This window comes from Diabrotica undecimpunctata, chromosome 11 (assembly GCF_040954645.1).
Source record: "Diabrotica undecimpunctata isolate CICGRU chromosome 11, icDiaUnde3, whole genome shotgun sequence".
In the NCBI taxonomy this organism is placed as follows: domain Eukaryota; kingdom Metazoa; phylum Arthropoda; class Insecta; order Coleoptera; family Chrysomelidae; genus Diabrotica; species Diabrotica undecimpunctata.
Genome location: NC_092813.1, coordinates 29,315,244 through 29,338,632, shown reverse-complemented (window position 1 = coordinate 29,338,632; position 23,389 = coordinate 29,315,244). Strand labels below are relative to the sequence as shown.

Below are 23,389 nucleotides of genomic sequence, written 5' to 3'. Positions count from 1 at the left end.
TCTATTTCATGCTAACTCTAATTAACTTTCATACTAAACTGGACTCATAGTAACTGTAACTCATAACTGATTGACTAACTGAATGGACATCTTGAATCCAAATCACCGGGTATTTATTTTTTTTTCCATGTTCCAGAATCATCTGGTAAGAAATCCTATTCGATTTTGTTCTATTTCTTCTATATGGATGTTCTCGAAAAAAGTATATGTTCGATCCACAGACATAACCATTATTCCAGAATGTTCCACCGTAAACAAAGGTCAAATTCTGCATTCTGGAGAATTCCTTAATTTTCTATTGATAATTTTGTTGACATTTAGGCTTTTCAGATCAGAATATACACTTAAATTAGTAACTAACACTCTAATTTAATAAAATACACATTTTAAACAACATATTATTATAACCCCACTTTATATTCCCAATTATTACCTAAAATGTCACTTGGAGAGTATGTATAGTTGGTTGCCTAGTCACATGGCTCACTTAAATATATTTACAACATTATAATTATAAAAAAATACTTTTTTATGCTAATTTCTTAAAAATGCCCTCACATAAATAATTTTTATAAAATTCTCTAGTATATAACTTATAAATTATTTTCTTTAAACACCAATCATATCAATACCCCAAAATAATATTTAAAATAAATAATTTACTTATTATTTTTTTAAATATTAATTTTCTTATCCACATATCTTAATAAATTAATAATTCATTTTTTTTTTATTTAAAATGTGTTCTATTAAATACATCCCTGTTCGCTGTCTATGTCAAACTGTCATGTCAAATAGAGCAATGGAGGTTAAGGCTATATGAAAAAATAAACATATAATCTAATCATCTATTATTGTGTTATGTTTATTTATAGACAAAATCTAGGAATTCTTTCCATTCAACAGGCTTTCATCCATATGAATTGGTAAGTTTTACACTTTATTATATTAGAAAGACATTTATAGAATCAATTTTGTATCTAACCCCAAATTATGATTTTTAGAGTACAAAATAATTTCCATATGTACAAGACCAAGACAACAAGTATGATGTCAAATTGATTCACAATAATGAAATCTACCATCTATTTAACAAATCAAGTCTATTGAATAAAATGGATATATCAGTAAGCTGTTAGTGTTGTTATTATTAGTGTTAAAAGTATAGAAAACATTATTCATTCTCTTCATAATATTTAAAGATGTCATTGATATGAAACATGCCTCTTAGTCTATTCTCTGCATCTATTAACACATAACCAGAGATGGGCATCGACACGTCGACTTTAATTGTTGACACAGACGTGTCGACAATGTCGAGAACGTGTCAACAATGTCGACAATGTCGACAATGTCAGCAACGTGTCCATAATGGAAAAAAGTATGATATATTATCATTCAAAGTATTAAAGATAGAAGGAAAGCACGCGGCTAAATGTTGTGTATGTGGAAATGTGATAAAAAATACAGCTGCAGCAAGATTGCAAAGTCACAGGTAAGAAGAAATATTTTAATTAATTTTAGCTGGATAGCTATAGAGATTTATTCTCTGAAATTGATATTTGTATCGGCTGATAACTAACCTCGTCCCGTACTTTCATTTTAAGAAACGTCTGCAAGTTAGATCGTGGCAATGGTAATCAATCCAATAATGAAATGTCGCATGTTTCGATATACGAAAATACTGGTTCAGACACAGGTTTTACACCTACAGTTAATCCACAAGTGAGTATATAGGACGTATGTTCTACTACATATTTAGTAGGGGCGGATCTAGAAAAAATTTTGGGGGGAACTTTTTGAAATTACATTTATCTATAATATAAAAATGAATCGTAAAATGTGTTCGGAGCCGCATAACTCAACAACGCATGGATCACAATTTCGGTAGTAGTATATTGAAGAAAACATGGCGTCAAAAACCGTATAGCCATCTAACGGCAAGAAGTGAAAATAACGCACTATATATTATTGTAGATTTCTTGATTACTATTTAATTCGAATTCGGAAGGGGACATAAATTGCATCAGTTTTCACCCGAGAATTTGTAATCTGAGGTTTTCACGTTGTTGCATCTGTATATACAGGGTGTCCCATTTAAAAAACACCAAGTTTAGTATTTTACGACAAAAAACGGATTGGCCTATTGAATTAAGTACAAAACGCTGTATCTATGCCAACTTCTGTATACAGGGTGTCCGTAGATCCGCTCTTCATATTTAGTCACCTTAGAGTTTCTTTTTATTTTGAATTTTAGAATACAACGAACGGTAGTTACGAAGTTATGGAAGATGGTTCGCTAGCTATTGTGACTGGAACTTCACCTGAAAACATGCTAGATGGAATTATAACAAATTCATTAGATACCGATGCCGCCTTATTGGAATTGGAAGAAAACAATGGTGTAGCAATTTAAGGCACTCATAGTATTGTTGAAAATATGATGTTATCAACTACTGATACTGAGAGTAGTAATTTGACTAACTTAAGTACTCCAACTTCCTCCAGCACAAGCTACACAAGCACGAATAAAAGAAATTTATTCGCTACATCTCAAGCTAGACCAGCCAAAAAATCAAAGAAAATCACCGACTATATGGACATATTACAAGAGTATGAAGAGGAGAAGATAAGCACTGCACTAGCCAAATTTATATTCGGCTGTAACTTACCATTTACTGTGGTAGAATCACCTCTCTTTAAAAATTTTATAAAAACGATCCGTCCTGCTTATTTAGACAAAATTCCTGGCCGGAAAAAACTTTGTACATCGCTTTTAAATAAGTGCTATGAAGACTGTATTGAGATTTCACGTAAAAAAGTGGAAACCGAGTCAGTCATTTTGTGTGACGGTTGGAAAAACTCATCTACTAATTCTAAAACGGTTGTGACAATGTTGCATAGTGCAGACGGAAAAAATACCTTTCTTGATGCTTGGGATTTAACCACGGAGTCTGAGACTGGAGAAAAACTTGCCGAAATAATAACAGAATCTAAAAAAATTGCAAAAGAAAAATACGATGTAGATGCGTACGATATAGTTTCGGATAATGCTAGTGCAATGATTAAAATGGGATCCCTCCTCAAGCACAACATGTGGCACTCTACGTGCAGTAGCCACACCGGCAACCTTTTAGCCAAAGACGTGCTGGATAAAAAGTTAGTCGACAATGTGGTCATTGTCCTCAAAGAATTTAAGCAACCAGATTTAGAAAAAATGATAGTTGATAAGGGAGGGCACAGAATCAAATTGCCGGCCGAAACAAGATGGTGCTCTTACCGAGATTCTTTCAAAAGTCTCCTAGAAAATCTGGTATATATGAAACAAGTAGCCGCTGTAACGAAAAAAAAAGATTAAGCCGAAAGTCAAGGAATTAATCTTCAACGATGAATTTGTGGATGAGATTCAAAAGAACATAGAAATTTATGAACCCATTTGTAATCTGATCAATGTTTGTCAGAAATCTGACACATCTGTAGCAGATGCCGTTCATCTGTGGCTCAATTTGAATCTGCCAGATAACCTTAAAGAAAAATTGAAACACAGACAACAAATGGCGTTAAACGTGTACGCATTAACTGCGTACTATCTGCATCCGAAATATGAAAATTTCAAGCTTACGTCAGAGCACACTGGTATAATAACTCAGTTCTTACTCAGAAAGTTGTGCAATCAGGGCATAGAAGAATGGGACAAGTTTAACACTAAATCGGGTAAGTCTTTCAGACAAAATTATCGCTCTTTTGATTTTTAATATATTAGGTTTACAATTTCAGGAATATTCTCAACACCTTTAGAAAAAGGAGTTGAAAAGCCTCTAGTATTTTGGCGAGTGGTCAAACTGGAATGCCCAATTCTTGCTAAAATGGCTCTCAGACTTCTAAAAATGCCAGCCTCCTCAGCTCAAATCGAGAGACTCTTTTCAAATTGGGGACACATTCACAGTCTGATAAGAAATAGATTAACGTTCACTAATTCCAAGAAATTGGTACATATTTATGTTTCATTAAAGGGAGAGTATCCTGATAAAAATAGTTATGACCTGGACGAGGAAGAAATTGTAGATATGGACGGGGAAAGTACAACTATTTGATGTATTATTGGTTAAATGTTTTCTTTGGTTAAAAATTAGCAAAACCGCAAAATGTTGTAATGTTTTTATTATGCAGTCTCTGCCAAAGCACGAAGAGATTCAACACTGTTTCAGTAATTATTATACTATAATTATTATAATAAAGAGTTAGTAAAATTTAAAAAAAAGTAAACGAAATGTTAGGAAACAAGGTAAGGTTTCAATGTACTGAGATATGTTTGATTGTGGTTTTGAATCTTACCTCGTTTACTGACGTTTAGGTTTACGTTTCTTTTTAATTTTTTTAAACCTTTCTGTAAATGTTACGAGTTTACGAGTAACGATAGAAAATTAAAAATCTATGAAAATTTGTTTTGCTGGTTTTTTCTGGTTTTGCATCTATATGGTAATATTTTAGATTCATTACATTGCATTACTCTATCATGAGGTTTGCACATAATAAATTGTCTCTATATGATTCTATTTAAAATTCATTTACACTTGAAAAACCTGCAATCAAACAATTATGGAATATCCTATGAATTTGACAATCGCAAGTTAATAGTGAGGTTAAAAGTTTCAAAAGTTTGAGATTATTTGGTCTCTTTGCAACTTGTTGAAACATTAATGCATACTTTTTCAATAAGTCAGCGCAGCCAGATTAACCTAAAATTTCAAATTAGTGCGCACGGAACGTCATTCTGATCGTTTGCTAATTGTCGACATACTCGACATTGTCGACATTGGCAACAACTTTAAATCACTCGACATCGACATGATTGTCGACATGTCGACAATCGAATTGTCGACATGACATTATCGACACCGCCCATCCCTGCACATAACTATTTAGTCCATTCTGATTTTCAATTCTGTATGGACCTTCAAACATTGGTTGTAATTTCTTACAACGGTTTTCTTTAACATTACTTTTTCTAAGTGAACGAATTAACACTTTATCTCCTTTTTGAAATGTGATTGGTTTTTTTATTTTTCGATTTTGTCTTCTGATATATTTTTCAGCTTTCCTCCTAATTCATTTATTCACTTTCTGCATTACTTGTTCATATCCTGATTATATTCACTAATCCATTTTCTGTTTCCTATATGGCCAAACATTAAATATTCTGGTACTTCCTCTGTATTTAAATTATGTGTATTATTTAAAAAATATTCTACTTGTGGTATATGTTGCTGCCACGTTTCATATTGATTCTGGCACACTATTCTTAAATATTTTATAACTTCTTTAATATATCTTTCTGCAGGATTTGCCTGAGAATGTCTGATACTTGTAAAATGAATGTTGATTCCCTTTTTCTCACAAAATGCCCGAAATTTTTGGTTGTTAAAATATGTAGCATTATCTATTATGCAATTTCTAAATGGTCCTATTTCTTAGAAAAATTGATTAATATATAATTTCAATGTTTTAACATTTGTTCTTGAGCAGGGATATAGTTTAATAAATTTTGTATATAAATCAACTATCACTAGTATATGCTTTTTTCCTGTTGGACTTGGAACTAAATTTGAGATAAAATCCATGGACACTGTATTTAGTTTTTCATATACAACATTAGATCTATTATGTGTTCTGGTTTTTGAAATTCTTTTCTTTGTTTATTTGACATATTTGGCATTGGGTAGTAATTTCTTTTGATATACTTATGTCATTATTTGCAAAATAATTGTCCCTAAATAGCATCCATAGCTTTCTTGAACCAATATGCATGTAATTGTTATATAAATTTTTCAATATTTTCTTTGCTAAAGTTCTAGTTATTACATATACTTCTATGCCATTTATTATTTTATAATAAACTCCATCTTTCTTAAGGACTTTTTGTTTTTCACTCAAATTGATCTGATCTCTTATAATTTTTTCTTTAGAATATAATCCAGTACTTTCTACTAATTGATTTAATCCAATTTTTATTGTTCGCTGCCCTTTTTGTGATGTATTTTCTAACCTTGATAAAGCATCTGCCACTATATTGGATTTTCCAGAAATGAATTTGATTTCAAAGGAGTATTCACTCAATATTAGACTCCACCGATGTATTCTACTGTTTCCATATTTGTTATTTAATATAGATGTTAAAACTTGGTGATCTGTTTCTATTGTAAATTCATTACCCAACAAGTAAAATCTTAATTTTGTGACACAGTGTATAATACTTGCTAGTTCTAATTCTGAAACTGAGTAACCCTTTTCATGTGGCTTTGTAATTCTTGAAATGAATTGTATTGTGTATTCGACCCCATCATGTATTTGTAATAATACCCCTGAAAATCTCTATATTGATGCATCTGTTCTTAATATGAATGGCTTTGTGTAGTCTGGGTGATATATTTTTAAATTTGACAGAAAAATGTTTTTGATTTCTTGGAATGCTAGTTTTCTTCTCTGATCCCATCTCCATTTTACACCTTTTTTCAGTAGTTCAAGTAATGGAATTTCTTTTATACTTAGATCTGGTATCATCCTTTTATAATAATTAATTATTCCAATAAATCCTCTTAAAGTTCTTAAATTGTGTGGTGTTTTATATTCCTGAATGACCTGTGTCCGTTCTGGATCCATTTCAATTCCCTTAGTATTAAGTTTATAACCTAGATATATTACTTCTTTTTGAAAAAATGTACATTTTTCTTGATTTATTTTTAGTGCAACTTTGCCTAATCTGTTGATTATAATTTTTAGGTGTTTCTCATGATCTTAATCAGTTTTAGAAAAAATTAATATATCATCAATGTAGTGAATTACAAAATGTTAATATCGATCCAAAATATCATGAAGACTTCTACATAGAGCACTGCAAGATGATTGAAGTCCAAATGGTACTACTTTGAATTGATATACTACTTTATCTATCTGAAATCCTGTATACTGTCTACTTTTTCTTTCTAGAGGTATTAACCAAAAACTATGCTGTAAATCTTCTAAATTCTTCCTAGTATTCCATCTATACTCATTGGTGCTTCAAATTGTTTTTCAGTAATCTTGTTAATATTCCTTGCATCCAAACATAACCTGATTTCACCTGATCTTTTACGTACTACTACTATAGGGTTTATAAAACGTGTATCTGCCTTCTCAATGATTCCATCTTCTAACATATTATTAATCGTTCTGTTTACTTCTTCTCTGTATTAATATGGTATTGGGTATGATTTTGTTTTAAAATCTTTTTCTTCTTTAACTTTTATACTATGGATATAATTTTGTGCAATTCTATTTTCTTTATTGACAAGTCCTTTGTGTTGCTGCAATATGGAAACGACTATTGATTTATATGCTTCAGGGCAATTTAAAATTTTATCATATCTTCTTCTTTACAAATAAAATTATTCTTCATTATGTACTCATTATTCCTTGCTTCCAATTTTACGCACTCCACCTCGTAGGCATCCATCTGCTTAAAATTTCTATTCCTTAAATATTCACTACAATAATTATTCTTTACATTCTTTTGGGACATTTCCCTATCATCAAAATACATTTCTTCTTCATAAACATCATTATTTTCTTTTAATAATATCCTATCAACTCTTATTCCTTCTTCCACCTCATCTTTCTGCATAAATTTAATTATTTGCCATTCCAAAGTTACCATTTTTTCTTCAAAATCTATCTTTACTTTCTTCTTTTCCAATTCATCATTTCCCATTAATATATCAACACATAAATCCTTGACAATAAATCCTTGCATATTAATTTCTTTATTAAGAATATTAATTTTAAAATTGGTTAATTTATCAATTTCACCCAACTTTTTATTATTTGCACCAACAATTTTAATTTTTGGAATCTTTATTATATCTGATAGTTTTAATGTATTAAAAATAAAATTCTCCGAGACTAAAGTACTTTCTGAACCAGTATCTATCATAATCTTAATCATTTTATTTTTGGCCAAAGCATTTATATAAATTATATTAATAGATTCAATAATTTTATCTTCATCTAAAGAAATAAATTCAGAAGGTTTTTCATAATAGCAATGGCCTAACTTGTAATTCAGAAAGTTTACTGAACAAAATTTTGATTATTAGAATTGTCAGATTGTATCTGACCACTTGGATCTGATGTCCTAGGTCTTTCCCTACTATGACTTCTACTCACATTTTCTTGCCTTGTACTATTTCGTTCCCTGTCTTCGCAGCTTCTATTCCTTCGTACACAATTTACCTGTCTGTTATAGTTAGGCCGCTCTGTATTTCTTCTATTGTTAAAATCTTGTCTATTATAATTAGTATTGTTATTAAAATTTTGTCTATTATAACTAGTATTGTTATTAAAGTTTTGTCTATTTTGATTACTGTTATTATAATTAAAATTTTGTAAACTATCACCATATCTATAATTATTATATGATTGTCTATATTGTTGATTATCATTTTTATTATATTGAAAGTTATTATTATTTTTTCTGTTGTTATTATTACTTGTCATATTGCCTCTTTGTATTCTTTGAATAAAATTAATAAAACTATCTATTGTTTGAATATTTCGTACAGTTATTGTTTGCACAACATCAGCATCAAAATGTCTAGATACATTTAAGAGTGTTTCATCCTCTCTAAGTGGTGGTTCTAAATATTTTGCAACTGTTATCAGTTTCAATGCATAATCTACCATATTTGATTTTAAATTGTGATTATACATTCCAAAATATAGAATTTCTCTAAACTTTGCTTGCTCTAATTCACCCCAATAATAATTTAAAAATTTATTTTCAAATGTTTGAAAATTATCTAAATCATTTTCAATACTAGCAAACCAAGTTGCTGCATTGTCATTTAATGTCACTCTAATAATATAATCTTTAATATCATTAATATTATTCACTAATCTTAATTTATGTTTTAAACTGTTTATGTATACTCTAGGATGCAAATTTTTTATTTTACCAGTGAATTTAATCCCAGTCTCATTTGTTAAATTTAAGTAAGGTCTCCCATTTGTGAAATATCATCTATTCTCTGTTCCACATTTCTTATTTGATTACTATTTATTTGGATATTTTGTTGTATATCGTCTAATTTTTCTTCTGTGTTTCTCATGTCTTCATTAATTTTTACTTCTAAGTTACATTTCTGCAACTCTATTTTCTGTTCTATATCTATTTTATTATCTTGAATAATCCTATTTACTTCTGTCCTCTCATTGTCTATACTTTTCTTGTAGTCATTCCGTATACTTTTTATTTCATTTGCTACTTTTTTCTCTGCAGTTTCAAGTTTTTTATCCATTTGTTTTTCCATTTGTTTTACAATTTTATTATTATTATCTTCTATTTTCTTTTCTAATTTTCTATAATTCTCTTTCAATTTCTGTTCCATTTTTTTCATGTCTTCTTTGACTTCTTTTAAATTCTGTTCCATTTTTTGTTCTATTTTTTTCATGTCTTCTTTGGCTTCTTTTGAATTCTCTTCCATTTTTTTCGTATTCTCTTCCATTTTTTGTTCCATTTTTTTAGTATTCTCTTCTATTGTCTTGTTCATCTGCATCATTAATGACATCAAAGCTGCCATATTGACATTTTTCTCTCTTTCTGGATTCATTTCTGCAGTATCTTGTGGAACTTGAACTAAACTCTCCTCTTGTATAGGTTGTGTTTCTACTTCCAAATCTTCTTCATTCTTTTTGCTTCTTGTACCTTTCTTTCCTTGAGACATTTTAAGACTTTACTTGTTTAAATATAATTAAAATAAAATCTATAATTTTTTCTTTCTACTGATAATTAATTTATTTATATGAGAGCACTTATCTTCCCAAACTAATTCTTTTAAATAGAGAGCGACTCGTTGGGCGCCAAATTTTTATGATGTTTTGTTTGTTAATGATGAGCAATGAGTATTTTTTAATAATATAGGATTTTATCGCGGTTCTCAAAGAATTAGTTTGTAAGTACTTTTTTAAATTATCTTTATTATATCTATTATGAAACACACTGGTAATAAATTTGTACAAACTTTGAGAATTTCACGTTTTTATTGTAGTAAACTTAAAATACATGCGATATAATTTCTAAAGTAAATGAATGTCTGCGTTCTTCAGTAGCTGGCAGTGGACTGTGTCTTTTACGGTACGCGATGCGACCGGTACGGGGGGAGGGACGCGGAAGAAACGGAGCATCCTTCGTCTTGCTGTCACGTGTTTTAAACAGGCCCGGTTTTGGCACTAACATAGAGTCCCGGCCTTGAAGCACTGTAGGGGTTCGAAAGAAAATAACCTAGTTCGGCAAAACACAAATTTTGGTCACGGCACGTTTCAATTCACTGGTAGCAGTCTTTACGGTGACGGCACGAATGACTTGATCATCGCCAGTGTGTAGTTTGGAAATTCGTCCTAATTTCCATTTTAGTGGTGGGACTCCATCTTCTTTAATGAGGACCATAGCGCCAACGTTGATTAATTGTGGAAAATTTGTCTTCCATTTGAGACGGGCTTGTAAGGAGGATACATATTCCTTGGACCACCTGGTCCAAAAATGCTGCACCATAGATTGTAGTCGTTGAAACCTTGAAAGTCGGTTTTCAGCCACATCATGTAACTGGCGATCGGGTGGCGCCATCAGGTTGTCTCCAATCAGAAAGTGTGCGGGTGTGAGAGGAGTTAGATCATTGGGATCGTGTGAAAGAGGACAAAGAGGACGGGAATTGAGGCAGTCTTCTATCTGACACAATACTGTATTAAATTCTTCAAAAGTTAATGAAGCATTGCCCAGTACCCTTTTTAAATGTTGTTTTGTAGATTTAATTCCAGCCTCCCAAATGCCCCCGAAGTGAGGAGATTTGGGAGGTATAAACTTCCACTGAATACCATCTTGTGATAAACCATTTGCGATGCTATTCGCGTTACAAGAAAGAAATTTGTTTAATTCGTTGTTAGCTCCTACGAATGTAGTCGCATTGTCAGAATGTATTTCATTGCATTTACCACGTCTCGAAGTGAAACGACGTAGACATGCCAGGAAGCACTCAGTTGTGAGATCACTGACTAACTCTAAGTGCACAGCCTTTGTGGCGAAGCACACGAAAAGTGAAATGTAAGCTCTAGTTGTTTTGAAATTTCTACCTTTACGATCACGTAGTAGGAATGGGCCACCATAGTCTAAACCAGTTATCGAGAAAGGCCTAGAAGGAGTGACGCGAGAAGCAGGAAGATTTCCCATGAGGTGTGATTCAGGTTTGGGGTTTACCTTAAAACATTGTATGCATTCGCGAACCACACGTTTCACCAGGTTGCGTCCTCCTAGAGGCCAAAATCTCTCTCTCAGAACTGATAAGAGAGCTTGTGGTCAGTGTGTAAAAGTCTAATATGTTCAGAGCGTGCTATGATAATTGTAAGGTGACATTTTGAAGGGAGAATAATTGGATGTCTTTTATCCAAATCAAAATTGGAGTGTTGTAGTCGACCTCCAACACGTATTACCTTGTGTGTGGTGTCGAAGAAGGGATGTAGGGATAATAATTTACTCCTTCGATTAAGAGGTTTAGAAGAAGATAACTGGTGATATTCTTCAGATAAATGGTAACGCTGTACCGCACGAATCAAAAAGAAAAGCGCTTGATGCTGTTCAACGACCGTTAGAGGACCAAGCTGTCTAGAGGAGATCTCATGAATTCTAAGATTGTTCATATATCTTAAAACATAAGCGAATATACGCTGTAATTTAAAGAATGAAGAATGTTTGTTGATCAACTCAATAATGTAAGTGTCGAATATGTTGACAATGTTGATAAGAGAAAAGTTCGTGTTTCGAACTTCAGGAAGGTTTTCAGTAAGAATCATAGAAGATTGTTGAGTATTGTTAGTTGGCCATTGAGATTCAGTTTGAATCAACCAAGAAGGTCCATGAAACCAAAAATTTGAGGAAGCTAAGTTAGAAGGTGTCATACCACGTGTCAGTAAATCTGCAGGATTGTCCTTAGTATTTACATAACACCATGAAGTGACATTCGACAGTTGCTGAATGGTTGCCACTCTGTTAGCGACAAAGGTCTTCAATATATGTGGGGATGAATTGATCCATGATAGACATATTGTGGAATCAATCCAGTAGTAAATGTTTTGGAAATCAAACTCACAATAAGAAGTTACTTTGCTAACAAGTTGTGCCAGTAAAACAGCGCCAGAAAGCTCCAATCGTGGAATAGTTAAAGTTTTGAGGGGAGCGACCCGTGTTTTGGCACAGTACAAGTTGGAAGTAAAACTTCCCAATGTATCACAGCAACGTATGTATATTGATGCACCGTAGGCGTGCTGCGAAGCATCGCAAAACCCGTGCAGTTCCACTGAGGTTGGGTTTGGACAAGACACTTGTCGTGGTATTTTAATAGAGTTAAGTAATTGTAATTGAGAATGATATTTAGACCAAGTCGTGTATAAGTCAGCAGGTACAGTTTCATCCCATGATATTTTGAGCTTCCAAAGCTCTTGGAGTATGATTTTAGCAGTGACAGTGACTGGTGATAGAAGTCCAAGAGGGTCGAAAATCTGTGCAGTTGATGACAAGATTTGTCTTTTTGTAATTCTGAAAGGAGGAGTTAATCCACTGATCGAGTATTGTAGGCAATCGACGTTGGGATTCCAAAGTAAACCAAGTGTTTTGGTTTGGTCACCTTCACCAATGTGCAAAGGGGTTTGGTTGGAATTTGACAATGAGGCTGGATCATTTGAGATCCATTTTCTCAATGGAAATCCGTGACGTAGAAGTAGACTAGTGATTTGTTCTTTAATTTGTATGATTTCATTTACAGTTTCTGCACCTGTTAGGAGATCGTCAACATAAAAATCGTGTAAAATGATATTAGATATTTTAGGAAAACTATTCATGTTTCTATGAGCGACTTCTTGAAGTGATCTAATGGCAAGAAACGAGGCAGAAGCTAATCCGTATGTCACAGTGTTTAAGGTGTATACTAGAATGCTATCATTAGCGTTAAAACGCCATAGAATCTTTTGAAGGTTGCGTTGAGATTCTTGTACCAGTACCTGACGATACATTTTTTCTACGTCCGCGCTCAAGACGTAGTTGTGTTTTCTAAAGCGCAATAATATGTAAAATAAGTTGTCTTGTATGTTTGGACCGACCATCATAAGGTCGTTAAGTGAAACACCGGTCGAACTTTTAGCTGAACCATCAAAAACGACACGAAGTTGTGTAGTAGTAGATTCAGCCTTAAGCACACAATGATGTGGAAGAAAGAAACCGTTTTTGTCATCTTGATCTTCAGCCAAAGACATGTGCCCAAGATCAATGTATTCCTTAATGAATTGATGGTATTTTAACCGCATATCATTGTTTTTAAGCAATTTATGCTCCAATGTAAAAAATCTGTTAGTTGCTGCAGTTCTGGAATCTCCAAGTTCAGAAATTGATTTTTTGAGTGGAATTGTGACGATAAAACGTCCATCTGCGTCTTGAGTTACATTTTCTTTGAAATGTTGTTCACAGTAGTTTTCTTCGTCAGAAAGAAATGCAGTTTTTGGATATTCTTCTATTTCCCAAAATTTGGAAAGTTGTGTATCCAAGTTGTTTGTTGCAGAACAGTGTAAACTTGTATATGTGTTGGTTTTGGTGTGTATAGGTCCAGATATTAGCCAACCTAACTTGGTTTTTTGTAGGATGGGTAGACTACGACCCAGTTTAATTTGCCCTATGCTTATTAGATCCCAGAATATATCTGCTCCTATCAGTAAGTCAATAGGAGCAGGTTTGTTAAACTCAGAATCAGCCAAACTAATATTTTCTGGAATGCGTAGTTTGTCAGTACTAATTGGCAAGGAAGGCAAGTTATCTGTAATGCGAGTTAAGACAACACAAGTTATACGTCTTTGAAAATTGTTAATGTTGGATTTGAAAAGTAAAGAAATGGAGTATGTAACCTTAGTTTGCAGTTGATTTATCCCGGATATGGAAGTATCAATTTGAGTTTTAGGCAATTGTAGAATATTGGAAAGTTTCTCAGAAATGAAGTTTATTTGGCTTCCACTATCAAGAAGCACTCTACACTGATGTGGATTGTTGACGTTGTCAAACACCGTAATACAAGCAGTTGAAAGGAGTGTCTGAGGTGGTGAAGAAATACTACTTGTCAAGCTGACAATCTCATTCGGTGTGCTAGGAATAGATCCAGTGTTGTTTTTTGACGTGCTCTGTGTAGCTTGGATCTGCTCCTTGTCATTATTCTGAAAATGAAGTAAAGTGTGGTGTACTTTCCCACATTTTCTGCAACCAGAAGATTTGCAGTTTCGTGTTACATGATTAGTACCTAGGCAGTTGATACATAATCTCAAACGTTTCGCAGTATTTAATTTTTCAAGAGGTGTTAGTTTCAAAAATTTGTCACAGGTGTACAAACTGTGACTTGCATTGCATAAAGTACAATTGGTTGTAGTGGTAGAAACAAATGATCGTGTTTGCCTATGTGGCTGTTTCGATGCAGTGTCGTCCTGATGTTGAGTTATTGAGGATAGAATACGACAGCGCTCTTCCAGGAAAGTAAGTAAATGTTGTAAGGTTGGGATGTTTCTAGCATCAGTGCGCGATTCCCAAGCTCGTTTAGTAGTGTTATCGAATTTATTAGTGATAAGGTATATGATTAAATCATCGCAATGTTCAGTAGGCCGTTGTAGCACTTCTAATGCGTTCAAGTTCTTCTCGATTCCGTCGCGAATTGATGTTAAGCCGTAATAAGATTCTTTTGTTAGAGTGGGTAAATCAAAAAGAGCCTTAATGTGATTTTTAATAAGAAATTGTTTGTCTTCAAATCGATCTTTAAGTAGCTTCCAAGCAATGTCATAATTCGCGTCACACAATTGTAATGATTTGACCTTGTCTGCTGCTTTTCCTTGTAGGGAAAGCCGCAGGTAGTGAAATTTCTGTACTTTAGACATAGACGAATTTTCGTGTCTAATGGATGTGAAACTATCTCTAAAGAAAAGCCACTGATCAAAGGACCCGTCAAAACTAGGAAGGGATAACTGAGGCAAGCGAATGTTTGAGAAGTTACTTTCTGAAGAGCTAGTACTATCATTATTATCAACTTTATTTGTGTTCATGAAGGAATTCGTTAGTTTTTTGGTGGCTGCAATGATTTTGTAATAATCGTTTTCAAATTTCTCCCTCTCGCGAGAATGAGCATCACAATTAGCATCATAGTTCTTATCTTCTGCTTCAATAGTTGATTGAGCTGTGTTGAAATCGTCTAGCAGTGTTTCAGCTTTATTTAATCGCCGTTGTAGTTCGTATAAATCGATTTCATCACATTCCAAATCTTTAATAGTGTTAAAATAATTACTAAAACGAGTGAGACTTGATTTAATTGAAGTACGATTAGTTTTAGCACAAGCCATTTTAAATTTGTATAATTGTGACACCCCGTCTATATGTATTTCAGTGAAAGGAATAAAAATATATCGCTATAATATATCTTATGTTTAAAGGAAATATAACAATTGTTAATTGATATGTATTTGTATAATTGCGACACCCTGTATGTATGTATTTCAGTAAAAAGAATAGAAATATATCGCTATAATATCTTATGTTTAAAAGAAATGTCAAAATTGTTAATAATTCTATGTATGATTGTAATAAATACTGTGCCGGTATTGCTTCTAAGATGAATGTAACAGTCGAATAAGTAAAATTTCAAATTAAAATATAAACACCGGCAAATATCGTTAAAAATATTGTCAGATAGAAACAGGAATGAAATGTTAAAGGGGAATCAATTGTGATACACACTATCTATCCGTAAATATTATCCACTAACCTGTAATGGATCTGTTGTGGATCTCTACGTATCGCCGCTTCGCTTGTCCAGCCAAGGTCAACTGCTGTCTCGTCTCAAGTTGTTCGTTAGAATAAATGTAGGAACTTCTTCGAATCTAATTGTTGCAATTTGCCGATATGAAATCGGGTTTAAACACTAGTTTGTATCAAATCTGGATCGAAGAACCAACTTTTATGGTAATAAATTTGTACAAACTTTGAGAATTTCACGTTTTTATTGTAGTAAACTTAAAATACATGCGATATAATTTCTAAAGTAAATAAATGTCTGCGTTCTTCAGTAGCTGGCAGTGGACTGTGTCTTTTACGGTACGCGATGCGACCAGTACGGGGGAAGGGACGCGGAAGAAACGGAGCATCCTTCGTCTTGCTGTCACGTGTTTTAAACAGGCCCGGTTTTGGCACTAACACACACATATATATCTAACCTAGCCAATGTAAATTTAAAATAAACTATATTTAAATTGAAATTCTTATGAAACTAATTAAATTCTATAGACAATGTAAAATTTAAACAAACTATCTTCAAAATTGAAATTGTTATGACACTAACTATATTATATTAACAAAATTTTGTACCTTTCTGTCACTGAATGCCTAAATGAACTGTTTTCCACTGTATAGATTCTAATCACCACTCAATGTCGTCGTGCTTCGGTTATCCTTGTTTTTGTGAAATTACTTTTTCCAATTATCAGCTTCCACCAATTTAAAATATATTTCTTCTTAAGCATTTATAAACCACCAAGCAAACCAGCAAACAGCATTTATATTTATTCTTCTTTTCAGTATACCAATATCCAATCACCAAATATATTATATAATTTTAATTTTCAATTAATACTTCTTGCATTATCCAATCACCATTTATACATTACATAATTTTTAATCTTCAATAATATTTTCTTTATACTGTTTCTTAATCTTCATTTAACTCACTATATTGAACAATTGGACCTTCTGTCTGACTATAATTGATCTGACTTCTATTTCATGCTAACTCTAATTAACTTTCATACTAAACTGGACTCATAGTAACTGTAACTCATAACTGATTGACTAACTGAATGGACATCTTGAATCCAAATCACCGGGTATTTATTTTTTTTTCCATGTTCCAGAATCATCTGGTAAGAAATCCTATTCGATTTTGTTCTATTTCTTCTATATGGATGTTCTCGAAAAAAGTATATGTTCGATCCACAGACATAACCGTTATTCCAGAATGTTCCACCGTAAACAAAGGTCAAATTCTGCATTCTGGAGAATTCCTTAATTTTCTATTGATAATTTTGTTGACATTTAGGCTTTTCAGATCAGAATATACACTTAAATTAGTAACTAACACTCTAATTTAATAAAATACACATTTTAAACAACATATTATTATAACCCCACTTTATATTCCCAATTATTACCTAAAATGTCACTTGGAGAGTATGTATAGTTGGTTGCCTAGTCACATGGCTCACTTAAATATATTTACAACATTATAATTATAAAAAAATACTTTTTATATGCTAATTTCTTAAAAATGCCCTCACATAAATAATTTTTATAAAATTCTCTAGTATATAACTTTTAATTATTTTCTTTAAACACCAATCATATCTATATATATATATATATATATATATATATATATATATATATATATATATATATATATATATATATATATATATATATATATATATATATATATATATATATATATATATATATTTATATATATATACATATATATATATATACATATATTAATATATATATATATATATATATATATATATATATATATATATATATATATATATATATATATATATTATAAATAAGAGTAAGAAAAAAGAATTTTTTTAGATAGGAAAAAAAAGATCCCATAGAACTACCAAAAACAAATTTTGAACTTTTTTCATTCCAGTGGATATGATAACATTTGCCATGTTATCATATCCACTGGTAACTTTAACATCCTAATATATAAGACTAAATAATGTAAACCAAATTCTAACATATACCTTTTAATGGGTTTTTACGCAGATATTTAGTGGCTCAAAATATGTTCACCTAGACACTGATGATGGAATATGGATTCCGAAAACCTTTTGTCTTCATGACATAGTCCGTTTGGGTTTCTTAATTTATATACCTTTTATAAAGGATTTTAACAAACATTTTTTTTGTAATGATCTTTCTTTTATCTTAGTAGATATTGTTAGCTGTACGTCAGTGGTAAATTTACTGGCTTCATTTAGAGGGTCGTTGGTGCCTAAGGAATTGTCGAGAAATGTTTCAAGATAATTCTAGAAAACCCTAATTTTTGTGTTTATATAGGATTTGAGTGCAGCTTTTAGTTCGAAATAGTTTATAGAAGAGTTCGGATAATTGGTATCTTGTGAAACTGAGGATGAATAAGGAAAAGGTGAAGGAAGAAAAGAGTATATATGGTTAGGTCCAGATTTGTTGCAAAACTTTTATATTATAAGTATAACCTTTTGATTAAAAAAGGGATTGGATATTTTAAGGTTATTTTTTATTAACAATTTTTTTTTTCAAACTAGACTTGGGCTAGTATTTGAAGTACATAAAGTTTTCTTACTTAATTAAATATCGTGTCTAAATTTGGCAAAAGATGAAGTAAAAATATACATAGAGCAGGAAAAATTAATAAATGCGAGAGAAACAGAGAAATTCTATTCATCATGTGTGCTGTGATTAGATTTGACATCAGAAGATTTATCAGAGGATGCACTTATATATACTCTTGTAAGTCGGAGGTAGGCTGTTCTTTTAACTTTTTTAAGATTATAGTGATAAGGTTTTTTAGTGATCTTTTCCTTGTACCTATGTAGAGCTGCAATAATTTCTTTTAAATATAATCTATGTTGTAGGATTTTTAAGCTTCTTGTAGTGGGGTGATACATACAAAAGAGATATCAAGAAATGCAATAAGTTGCGTGGAATTGAGCGTAAAATGAGTCGGAGTATCTTAATAGAGATAAAAGGAGGAAAATGACTAAATAGAGCAAGAATACCGGATGAAGATAGAATGGTAGGAGTATCAGGAGGACTCTCATTGAAGTGTCCTCTTTTTTGTCCTACTGCCAACATGGGCTTTAAATTAGTACGACGAGGGATGGATAAATCCATAATGGCAGCCAGGATGGGTGTGTAGTTAACGGAGATGGACTCAATTTCCGAAGATAGAAGTTCTTTTGATGAAGTTAAGGATTCAGGATTAAAGACTCCTTAGAGTTAGCTGAAAATGAAGGAGAGGGAGAAGCATTAGCTGCAATGAGTGTGTGATCTGGTCAACTGGAGACTTTGCGATCAAACTCCACGGTACGACCCGTAAGATTACAAAGAAAACACTATAGTCTGTCAGACAATAAAAATATGTTAAAGGATGTATTTTCATGGTTAATTAACAGAGAAGATTGCACTTCGAAGTCCTCCTTGTCAGGGATTACAAATGTTACCCTAGGACAACTCATGATATATGCCTATTGATCATCTGATGTTCCGTATCTTTTAGGGACTGTTCGATTAGTGAATGCGGGATGAAAGGATTTGAAATTGCATTTGAAATAAAGATTCTTTTAGTAAAATTAAGTTTAATTAGTTAAGTAATATTTTTTGGATAAACTATTTCACCAATTTCTTTAATATATTCAAATAAAACAGTATTCAAAATGGAGTGCATGACAATAACTTGTTCCCTTTTAGAAAACGAACGGGAAGGAGGTTTAGAGACTGCGGCAACGACATACGATTTTGGGTTGGAACTGAAGTTGTTTTGTGTAAATGTAAATATTTAATTGCTGTTCATGATGTGTAGTCCTGGTTACCCAGACCGTAACACAATACCTAAACGTGACTACCTAATGGACCCTCTCCCAAACTGGAAAGAAAGAAACAAAGGATCTCACCTATTTCTTGGGATTTTCACTGGTTTTCTTTAATTACACCAATATAGCCACAATTAAATTCGACTATTGAAATACAAAACCAAACTTGGTACTCGTTTTCTTATCACATTGTGATTAAAGAACTTCGCTTCGTATCGTTAACTCGTCGATGAATTAATTTATCTGTTTAACACTGTTTAAATCTTTAAAATCCATGAGGAACTTTAAAAAGGGTGTTTAACCTTTGACAGTTATTTGATGTTTTTTGAGTCGATTATTTAAAGCTTTATTTATAAACTTTAATATTTTATTAAACTTATTATTAAAAAAACAGTTTGCAAAAGTGCTTTTTAGCTTCTAAACATTTATACTACTTTTGATATTTTTCATGTCATACGGCTGTACGTAGGTCTAATAAGAAGCTGGTGTAAAAGCACAATTAAAAAAAAAAACAGAACTTTCCATAACCAATAACAAGAAACAAGCTAAGATATTGCAGCGGACAGATCTCCCTTGCATTTTTCTGTGGCGATATTTTACGAGTACCATTATTTTAATGTTTTAAAACTAATTTACTTCTTCACTGTGTATGTCATTTATAAATCGAATTATAAAATTTAGATATTCTTTTACAATGTGTTCAATTTTCAGCTCTTAATGTTAATAAACAATGAAAATATTTGCAATTTCTTAAACAAGAAAAAAATGCTATTTGATTTTCTCTGGGCCATAGAAGGTTTTGGTTTTTTTTTAATGTTTTTTTTATTAGCTTTATATTGAGCCTACAAAAAAGTATATGACATAAAAAAGTCAAAGTTATTAGAAATTTTTTATGCTAAAAATTTGTTATTCTTCAAACTGATTTTTAAAAACATTGATATTGATGATAACAATTTAATATAATCTTGATGTTTTTTTTAATAATTTAAAACGAAGCCATAAAAAATCAATTGCTATTTACAAAATATCCCTAGAGTGACTGTTTGGACAGTTGTTTAAATACTCGGTCTCCTGGATAAACAAATTGAATAACTCATAAACTGTATGGTCGTTCTGTATGACATTTAGCACACTTTAAAAACTCATTAACTGCCATAATTTTAAATAGTTGTATTACATATCGTTATGCAAAAAGAAAGTTATTAACATTTATAAATTATACTTTAAAAATAAGGGTTTTAAATTATCTCGGTCAATTCTTTATGTATTTTAATTATAAAAATCTCAATATTAGAGAACATTTTATGATCTATAACTTTTATTTTAACCATATATCTCTAACATGTATAAGAAACGTTTTATGCTCATAAACTTTTTTCACTTTTTACGATTGTTTAATAAAAAAGCAAAACAAAATTAGCTGAAGTCTTTAGATCATCAGCTACCCCTCATATACCTTTTAGAGACTTTAAATATCTGTTTAAGATTTTTTCAGCTTTTTTAGAGTTGTAGATCATAAAAAGTTATGTAACTTTTAAGAGTATCCAAATTAAAATACATGAAACTATTAATTGAAATAGTTACAAAAAAACCTTATTTTTCCAGTTATTTATAATTTAAAATAACTCTTTTTTGCCCAAAGACATGTAACATAGCTCGTTGAAATTATGGAAATTAATAAGTTATTAAAATACGCTAAATATCAATCAGAGCAAATAGTTTATAGGTTATTTAATCTGTTTATAAACATTTATATTAACTTTGATATCGTTTATGCCACAAACTTATATAGAGGCTTAATGAAAAACTGATGAAAAACACACTTAAAAAAAAAAAAAAGAATCTTCTATGACCATTACGTGCCAAGAGAGCATTTTATATTTAAAACCAAAGCATTTTATTCTTAAAATCATACTTCCATTGTCTATTAACAGTAAGAGCTGAAAATTGAAAGGATTCTAAATAAAGATCTGAATTGTGCGATCCAACTTACAGATGGCATATGCCGTAAAGAAGTACAAATTTATAACCCGTTAAAATGATGGTATTCGTAAAATACCGCTTCGGAAAAGTAGAATGGAGAACCATCTGAGCTCCGTTTTTTTTTACATTTAAACTTTTTTAAAATGAATCGCGCTTGCAAAATTTGCAATATCTTGGCTTCTGTGGCACGTAAAACATAAATTTTTTTTTAACTGGGGTAGCTCAACAAAAAGTTGTTGAAATAATCGCTTTCCATGATCAACAATGATGAACAAATCGTCACTATTTTTATTAGTTACATTATATACCATTATGCAAAAACAAAGTTATTAAAATTCATAAAGTTCTGCAAAATCAAGGGTTTTTTGCAACTATTTTGGTGAATTCTTTATATATTTTAATTTAAAAACTCACAAATAGAAGAACTTTTTGAGATCTACAATTTTTATTTTAACTATTTTTCTCTAACTGGATAAAAAACGTTTTATAGGCAAAATAATGACCTCTCACTTTTTAAAATTGTTTAAACAAAAACAAACCAAAATCACCTGTATGTCTTCACAGATTTATTGTTAACTAACCCTCGTAAATCTTTTAGAAGATTTTTACGTGAAATCAATCATTTTTTCCCAGATGGACTGGTGTACAAATTAGTTCTCCAATAAAGATGAACTTATTTCTACTTTTCAATACTTTCAATTCAATACAAACTAAAAATAGCTAAAGAAATACATATTTAAATATCTAATAGACGATTCGACTCTGAACATAGTAGCTAATACGTGTTTTAAATCGAGCTCTCATAATTAATTTACAAACTAGTGAAATACTAAAAATATTTTCGTCAATTAGTGATCCAGCAGTGAAATAACAAAAATAAACACAACAGAGATAGTAAGTTACTTTAAACATAACAGTTTTTACTATTATCAAATATTATTTTGGATAACCTACAAAATCTAGGACAGGTATTTATACCAAACCTGTTCCACTACAGACTAAGAAGGTTGTTTGCCAGGACCGTACTCCAGTTACAAATGATAATTAAAAATGGATAGTTCTATTCAATCTGAAATTCCTACAACTAACAATACACCAAACAGCTCCTCATCATATCAATTTAATGGATCACCTACATATTCTTCCGTAACCAATCAAACACCACAATCCAATATATTTCCATCAAGAAAACAAGCAATTATTTTTGATTCAATTGAAAATACCAAACTAGATGATTACTTGTCCGCTTTGAGTCATCTGATACAACCAACCCAGATATCCTTCTGTTCAAAATTATCAAATAATAGAGTATGTATTTATTTAGCAAACGAAAAACTAGTTGAGGATTTCATAAACAGAAATGAAAAAATTCAAATAAACCATCAACTCTTACAAGCTCGTAGACTAATTAGCTCTAGTCAGCGATTAGTATTGTCCAATGTCTGTCCCTCAATCCCACAGTCAGTCCTAATATCCGCATTAAAATCACATGGATTAAATCTTCTGTCACCTATAACATTCCTAAGAATAGGCACATCAACACCACAATTCCAACATATTTTGAGTTTCAGACGCCAAACATACATATCTCCACTAAATAACCAGCCCTTACCTGATTCTTTTCTCATCACATATGAGGAAACGACATACAGAATTTTCCTTTCATTAG

At 31.5% G+C, this 23,389-nt stretch overlaps 2 protein-coding genes across 2 annotated transcripts; both read right to left on the bottom strand.

Annotated features, from left to right (window-relative positions):
- Positions 1–10,315: 10,315 nt before the first annotated feature.
- On the bottom strand, positions 10,316–11,257 carry LOC140452833 (uncharacterized). Its single transcript, XM_072547165.1, has one exon. It carries the CDS (start codon positions 11,255–11,257, stop codon positions 10,316–10,318), a length of 942 nt encoding a protein of 313 aa, XP_072403266.1.
- Positions 11,258–11,358: 101 nt separating this feature from the next.
- LOC140452832 (uncharacterized) lies at positions 11,359–16,129 on the bottom strand. The gene is made up of 2 exons (XM_072547164.1): positions 15,867–16,129; positions 11,359–15,708 (listed from the first exon to the last, which is right to left on the bottom strand). Exon 2 carries the CDS (start codon positions 15,442–15,444, stop codon positions 11,359–11,361), a length of 4,086 nt encoding a protein of 1,361 aa, XP_072403265.1. The 5' UTR covers positions 15,445–15,708; positions 15,867–16,129.
- Between the last annotated feature and the right edge of the window lie 7,260 nt (positions 16,130–23,389).